General features: G+C 50.7%; 1 protein-coding gene across 4 annotated transcripts in view; it reads right to left on the bottom strand.

Annotated features, from left to right (window-relative positions):
• upk1a (uroplakin 1a) overlaps nucleotides 1-7,251 on the bottom strand; it is an 18,098-nt gene extending 10,847 nt beyond the window's left edge. Inside the window, exons 1-2 of one of the 4 annotated variants that reach the window (XM_038813484.1) lie at nucleotides 7,152-7,251; nucleotides 3,235-3,333 (exon numbers count right to left, since the gene is read on the bottom strand). In XM_038813484.1, coding sequence (XP_038669412.1) covers nucleotides 3,235-3,300 — 66 coding nt within the window. In that variant the 5' untranslated portion in view covers nucleotides 3,301-3,333; nucleotides 7,152-7,251. Of the gene's footprint in view, nucleotides 1-3,234; nucleotides 3,334-6,269; nucleotides 6,289-7,040; nucleotides 7,119-7,141 lie in introns of those variants that run through there. The other 3 variants (XM_038813482.1, XM_038813483.1, XM_038813485.1) reach the window with 3 other exon arrangements.
• Nucleotides 7,252-8,033: the final 782 nt, after the last annotated feature.

Below are 8,033 nucleotides of genomic sequence, written 5' to 3'. Positions count from 1 at the left end.
CCCCCCCCCCCCCGCCGCGAGCCTGTGACACAGCGACATGAGGAGCCCCCAATCCAGCAGTGGCAGTTCCAGATTTTTACTGCCCCGATTTGATCAGTGATTACATGTGTTCCTGGGAGTATCATGGCCCCCGTGTTGCAGCCAATACTCGGCCAGCACATCCGTCATCGTGACATACTGCCTTTGCAAAGCAAAAGAGACTCATAACCTGATTGGATGATGCTATACAGTCTGACTGGCCACATTCCCAATATTGCTATATCTAGTTGGGAAATTTGCAAAGAAATGTTTTAAAGAATATATCAATATCTGTGATTGTTCTCCAGGGCCACATCCAGCCTGTACACTGATCACCGAAAGTTGGAGACTGAAGACCAAACCCTTACTAGTGACTCAACCAGTCCCACCCCCCAGGGAGAGGGCGGCTCCCACTCTGACATGAGCAAGACAACAACAGGAGTTTCATCCTCCCACAGGTCCCAGGCGCTCGCATGAAGTCACGGAACCAGCCGGGTGGCATTCCCCAAGCAGGGGAACCACATTCCTGTCAACACCAGGCCGCAGGCCCCTGCTCACACCCCACCCAGTGACATTCACATAGAATGCCAGCCCTTCAACCTTTGCAGAAAAGGTCAGTGACGTCAAAACCATCACTTACTGAGCACAGAGAATCACTATGCAGATGACCTGCTCCTCTATGTCTCGAAGCCACAGGAGGGACTGAAGGCAATACTGCAAATACTGAGAGAGTTTAGAACCTTCTCGAGCTACAAATTTAACCTGGGCAAACCTGGGCACAAGTGAGACATTCCCACTGAATCCAAAAGGGGGAGGGACAGAGCTGAAGGGGCTTCCGTTCAAAACGGCCCAGAACAGATTCCATTACCTGGGGATCCAAATAGCCACAGATCCACAAGTGGAACCTGACCAGCCTGGTGGAGGAAGTAAGAAAAGACCTTCAATGGTGGGGCTCACTCCCACTCTCCCTGGCAGGAAGAGTGCAGACAATCAAGATGAACGTACAGGCCTTTTTCCAAAACGTAGACAGTCTAATTATGGCGTTAGTATGGGGGGGTAAGAACCCGAGAATTCCCAAACCAACACTGCAATGAGGGAAAGTCCGAGGGGGCCTGGCTCTACCGAACCTACAATACTACCACTGGGCAGCAACAGCAGAAAAAGTGAGGGGATGGGTACAAGAACCCGACACAGATTGGGTACAAATGGAGAAGGTATCCTATAAAGGAACGACCCTCTGGGCCCTAGCCACAGCAACACTCTCATCCTCCTCGGCTAAAATCGCTGGCTTTTAAAACAGACCAAGCAGGCCAGCAGCACGGTTCGATTCCTGTACCAGCCTCCCCGGACAGGCGCCGGAATGTGGCGACTAGGGGCTTTTCACAGTAACTTAATTGGAGCCTACTCGTGACAATAAGCGATTTTCATTTAAGTTTTTCATTTCAAGGTATACAACGAGTCCAGTGGTAGCGGCCATGCTGAGAATGTGGACCCAGTTGAGACAGCACTTCAGGTTAACCAAAATGTCCCTTATGGTCCCCATCTGCGGCAATCACAGATTCCCCCCCCAGCCATGTTGGATACCACCTTCAAGATGGAGCAGGTTGGGGGCACACTGACGGTCGGAGACTTCTATGTAGGGTGCAGACTGGCGACACTGGACGAACTGACGAGGAAATGGAAACTAGCAAGAGGACAGGAATTGAGACACCTCCAAATAAAGCACTTCCTCCGCAAAGCGACAGTAGGGTACCCCGGGGCCCCAGAAAGCACACTACTAGAGGACCTCTTGTGCCTATGTGGGAAAATATACGGACAGCTACTGGACAGAGCCCGAACACCACTGGACGGGACCAGACAAAAATGGGAGGATGAACTGGGCACAAGGTAGGATGGGGACTCTGGAGCGAAGCACTGAGCAGGGTGAGCTCCACCTCCTCCTGCGCAAGGCTAAGCCTAATGCAGCTGAAAGTGGTGCACAGAGCGCACCTGACCAGAACCCGAATTAGCAGGTTCTTCCCGCAGGTGGAGGACAAATGTGAACGGCGCCAAAGGGGCCCGGCTAACCACATCCACATGTTTTGGGCTTGTCCCAAACTTGCTGGGTTCTGGACAGCCTTCTCCAAGGCAATGTCCAAGGTTGTGGGGGTGAGAGTGAAGCCATGTCCAATAGTGGCAATCTTCGGGGTATTGGAGCAGTCAGAGCTACACATGGGGAAGGGGGCCAACGCCCTTGCTTTCGCTGCCCTAATCGCACGGTGGAGAATCCTGCTCGGTTGGCGATCGGCAGCACCACCCAAAGCTGCAGACTGGTTCGCTGACCTCTCGTATTTTCTCCACCTGGAGAAGATTAAGTTCGCCATCCGAGGAAGGCTTCCTAGATACTTGGGGGCAGTTCCTCGGCCTGTTCCAAAACCTGTTCGAGGCCGGCAACGAGGAGTAAGCCAGGAAAGGAAAAAACAAAATGATGAAGAACCAAAGGACTATGCAACCCGGCGGTGGGGGGGGGGATGTACAGTTAGTCAAATGAACGACAAAACAAACCTCTGCAAAATAAAGCAAACCAGTGCGGGCAAGAAAAACGTAATGTATAGAAGTAACAAACCCAATAAAAAGATTTTCAAAAAAATAAACATTACTTACGGCAGGCGTAGCACAACAAACCAGAGGAGAGATGTCCCTTGTTCACCATCTTTGCAATGGCCGGCGCCCACACTCACACATCCCAGTGAGAGGCACGGTGGCACAGTGGTTAGCTCTGCTGCCTCAGCACCAGGGACCCGGGTTCGATTTTGGCCTTGGCTGACTGGTCTGTGTGGACTTGCACCTTCTCCCCCGTGTCTGTGTGGGTTTCCTCCAGTTGCTCCGATTTCCTTCCACAGTTAGGTGGATTGGCCATGATAAATTGCCCCTTAATGTCCAAACGTTCGGTGGGGTTACAGGGATAGGGTGGGGGAAATCAGGTCTAGGTAGGGTGCTCTTACAGGAGGGTCAGTGTAGACTCGGCGGGCTGAATGGCCTCCTTAGACACCATAGGGATTCTATGATGAGAGTCTGGGAGTGTACTGTGTGGGTGGGGGGGGGGGGGATATCACGCTCATCCCGACAATAGTCTAGAGGTGCCCCGGGGGGGGGGGGGGGGGGGGGGGGGGGGGGCTCACTCATCCCTGGGATCTTAGTGCAGGACACATACACAGGAGGCATGATGCTACTTACCATGAGAATGATTTTGCCAATGATCAGTACACCTCTGAAAAAGGGCGAGGCTGAGGTTTCTCCCATCTTGCCTGTGCAATCTTCCAATCGAGTGTCACACTATAACAAGAGGAGATGGTGATGAGATACATCGATACTAATCACCTCAACTGTTCCCCGGAGAAATGTAGGCACAATATGTTTGGGGGAACTCTGGGTATCTCGGATAATCCAGGACTGGATAAGGAGGAAGAGAAAAGCTTTCAGCAAGTGCAAAGGGAGAAATTCAATCGTGGCCGGAGAGGAATATCGAAGTGCAAGAGGGAACAAGAAATCAAAGCAATTAGAAGATAAGAAAGGGGGTGTGAAAGAGGATTTGCGAATAAGATTAGGGAGAACCCCCAAGATATTCCACAAATACATAAAGAGGAAGAGGTTGGGCAGCACGCTGGCACAGTGGCTAGCACTGCTGCCCCACGGCACTGAGGGCCCGGGTTCTATCCCAGCCCACTGTCTGTGTGCAGTTTGCACATTCTCCCCGTGCCTGCATGGGTCTCACCATGCAACCCAAAAAGATGTGGAGCACACCAAGATGGAAATTGGAAATTTTAAATTTCTATTAAAAATATTAAAAGTAAAGTGGAAGAGGTTAACCAGGGAAAAAGGCTATTAGAAAGCAAGGGGCAATGTGTGTGTGAAGCTGCAGGACATTGCTAGGGTGGTCATCGGTCTTCACTCCAGAGGAGATGACATAGGGACAGAATTCAGGAAGTGGGACACAAGGACCTTGGGCAATATGACGTAGGAAGCGAGAAGGTTTAGAGGCCTTGACAGGCTTAAAAATAAACAAATCCCCACGCCCGGATGAATTGCATCCCAGGCTGCTGTAAGAGGAGAGGAAGAAATTAGCAAGGGCTCTGATGCAAGTTTTTAATTCCTCTTTGGCCACGAGGAAGTGCCAGAGGACTGGAGAATAGCCAATGCTGTTCCACTTGTCAAGAAGGGTGGTAGAGATGATCCAGGGAATTTATGGGTGGCACGTTAAAACAGTGGTTAGCACTGTTGCTTCAATGCAGCAGGGATCCGGGTTCGATTCCTGGCTTGGGTCACCGTGTGTGCAGAGTCCACACGTTCTCCCTGTGTCAGCATGGGTTTCCTCCGGGTGCTCCGGTTTCCCCCCACAAGTCCCAAAAGAGGTGCTGTTTAGGTGAACTGGACATTCTGAATTCTCCCTCAGTTCACCTGAACAGGTGCCGGAGTGTGTCGACTGGGGGATTTTCACACTAACTTCATTGCAGTGTTAATGTAAGCCTACTTGTGACACTAATAAAGATTATTATTAATAATACAGACTGGTGGGTCCCACCTCAGAAATAGGGAAACCCACCTCAGAAATAGGGAAATTATTGGAGAACATTCTGAAGGAGAGAATTAATTTCCACTTGGAATGGTTTGGGTGCTCGACAGCAAGGCTTTGCCAGAGGGAGGTCATGTCTAACAAATTTGATAGTGCGTGGATGAAGGAAATGCAGTTTATATGGACGTTAGCAAAGCCTTTGACAAGGTCCCACGTGGGAGATTGATTGAGAAGTGAAAAGGTTGGAGTACATGGATTTCAAGATGAATCCGAAACTGGCTCTATAATAGGACACAAAGGGTGGTGGTGAAGGTTGTTGGAGTAATTGGTTTGCGGATGACACCAAGATTGGTAGGTAGGTTAATAGCGAGGAAGAGGGTGGTAAGTTACAGATGGGTTGGTCAGATGGACAGAGCTGTGGCAGATGTTGTTTAACCCTGATAAGTGTGAGGTGATGCATTTTGGAAGAATAAACAGGACAAAAAGGAGTATGTAATGAATGGCAGGACACGAGGAAGCTCAGGAACAGATGGATCTTGGGATACTTGTTCACAGATCCTTGAAAGCGGCAGAGCAGGTGAATAGGGTAATTAAGAAGGCACATGGGGCACTTGCCTTTATCAGTTGTGAGGTTATGTTGGAGCTGTACAGAACGTTGGTTAGGCTGCAGCACTGCATGAGGTTCTGGTCACCTCACTATAGAAAGGAGATGATTACACCGCACGAGGGACAGGGGAGATTCACCAGAATAAGGCTGAGGGGAGGATATGACTGGGTTGTAGAGGATTAGGAGGGGTTTAGACAGGGTAAATAGGAAGCAGCTGTTACTCTTGGTTGAGGGGCAATCACAGGGGGGCATTGTTGTTGAGCGAGGGGCAAAAGATTCAGGAGGGGTTTGTGAAAAGAAATTTCACTCAAAAGAGTGGTGAGAATCTGGAAAGCACTGACTGGGAAGGTAGTGGAGGTTGGAAACCTCGCAACCTTAAAAAAAACACTTGGATGAGTACTTGAAGCACCGTCACATTCAAGGATACAGGACAAGTGCTGGTAAGTGGGATTAGCTTGAGGTTAGGGCTAGTGCAGGCTCGATGGGCCAAAGGGCTACAGGCTCTTTCTGCACTGTTCCACACTTAGTCTCCTAGGAGGGGGGGGGCAAGAGAGAGAGAGAGAGAGAGAGAGTCTCCTACAAGGGGGGAGGGGGGAGGGGGGAGGGGGCAAGAGAGAGAGAGAGAGAGAGAGAGTCTCCTAGGAGGGGGGAGGGGGGAGGGGGGAGGGGGGAGGGGGGAGGGGGGAGGGGGCAAGAGAGAGAGAGAGAGAGAGAGAGAGTTCCCCACCCCATTCTTCCCCACCCCATTCTTCCCCACTCTCACCCAGGGGGAGGAACAAGTCACCCTCCCCTCCCCCCCCACCCAGGTCAGGATGAGGGGCTTCATTGTTCTGGGGAGGCAGTCGCAGGTTGATAAGATAGAACAGAGATCTCTCTTTTTTTTTTAAATTTAGAGTGTCCAATTATTTATTTCTAATTAAGGGGCAATTTAAAGTGACCAATCCACCTACCCTACACATCTTTGGGTTGTGGGGGTGAAACCCATACGGACAAGGGGAGAATGCATATACTCCACACAGACAGTGACCCAGGGCCAGGATCAAACCCAGATCCTCAGCACCACAAGGCAGCAGTACTAAGCACTGCACCAACCTGGATCAGAGATCTCAATATTCATTCTTCAGCCAGAACCACCAGAAGGAAGAGGTGGCCCGAGTCCACGATCACATTGCTGTCTATGGGATTATGCCGAGCATTAATTGGCTGCAAGACAACGGCAACCTCACTTCCCAAGTTCCCTCACTGGCTCAGAGGGGTGGTCAGAGGTGGGGAAAGGGGCTAGAGCAATGCAGTGGGGAAGAGTGTGTGAAGGTGGATCTAGTTACACAGCAAGGGCAAAATAAGCCACACCCAAAACAAGACAACATTCCAATCACATCCAACAATCACCTCACACAAAACAAAAAGTGAACAATACCAGGAGAGGATTTAACACCAAACCCATTTCGACACTCACACCCCACCCCAAATCAGAAGTAAAATGAAAAAATGTTTCTTTTGCAGGTCCCACGTAACCCACTCAGCCCCATGTTTAACCAGGTCCTCAAACCCTACAGCACAGAGGAGCTGGAGAAAGTGCTGGTGGGCTCAGGAAGATTGTGTGGGTCTTACACACAGATCTCAGTTAAAATTTAAAAGATCTATTAGATAAGAGGGAGAGCCCATACAACACACACCCCCTGCTCTGCTCCCCAAGTATTCACTCACTCAAATACTCCCTCCCCCCAAATTAATAGAATTCAAACTGGGACACCTCAAATCATTCCATTCAGTAAATAAAACACTCAAGCCACCTAAACACTGACCCATTCATAAACTGCAAAGAAATTTAATTAACAGGGAGATTTTAATCCGAGCACTCACCTCCACACTAGACACCCAACCTCTCCCAGACTCAACCCTCCACACTCACTCCTTCCACCACAGCAATGCCTCACTATACCACATCCAGGCAGAAAACTCACCCTCTCTCACCTGTTTCCACCTGAATCTAGTTTCCCCTGAATGGAGCCTCCTAAATACTGAGACAGACTCTCCCAGGTGTACAATCTGGATCAACCTGTTTCCCCACTCTGATGTCAGCAGGGCAGAGGGAATCAATAGATGGATTCCGGAATCTTCATCGAGCCCGGACTGGGACTGCCCAGACAGACAGGAGTGGGAGCTTCAAATCCACAAAGACCCAGACCTCAAGTATCCAGACACTACCACAGACCAGGTCACAGCACTGGGTTCACTCTCAGAACCATGTCCCCACACCCAGCACACATCCCTCCATCAAACAATGTGTGTAGGACCCGTACCCCAGTGAGAGTCAGTGCGTGTGGAACCTATACCCCAGTGAGAGTCAGTGTGTGTGGAACCTGTACCCCAGTAAGAGTCAGTGTGTGTGGAACCCATACCCCAGTGAGAGTCAGTGTGTGTGGGACCCATACCCCAGTGAGAGTCAGTGTGTGTGGAACCCGTACCCCAGTGAGAGTCAGTGTGTGTGGAACCCGTACCCCAGTGAGAGTCAGTGTGTGTGGAACCCGCACCCCAGTGAGAGTCAGTGTGTGTGGAACCCTAACCCAGTGAGAATCAGTGTGTGTGGAACCCACACCCCAGTGAGAGTCAGTGTGTGTGGAACCCGCACCCCAGTGAGAGTCAGTGTGTGTGGAACCCGTACCCCAGTGAGGGTCAGTGTGTGTGGAACCCGCACCCCAGTGAGAGTCAGTGTGTGTGGAACCCGTACCCTAGTGAGAGTCAGTGTGTGTGGAACCCGTACCCCAGTGAGAGTCAGTGTGTGTGGAAACTGTACCCCAGTAAGAGTCAGTGTGTGTGGATCCCGTACCCCAGTGAGAGTCAGTGTGTGTGGAA

This window comes from Scyliorhinus canicula, chromosome 12, assembly GCF_902713615.1.
Source record: "Scyliorhinus canicula chromosome 12, sScyCan1.1, whole genome shotgun sequence".
Classification (NCBI taxonomy): domain Eukaryota; kingdom Metazoa; phylum Chordata; class Chondrichthyes; order Carcharhiniformes; family Scyliorhinidae; genus Scyliorhinus; species Scyliorhinus canicula.
The sequence above is the reverse complement of the archived record's forward strand: the minus strand, read 5'-3'. Positions and strand labels throughout refer to the sequence as shown.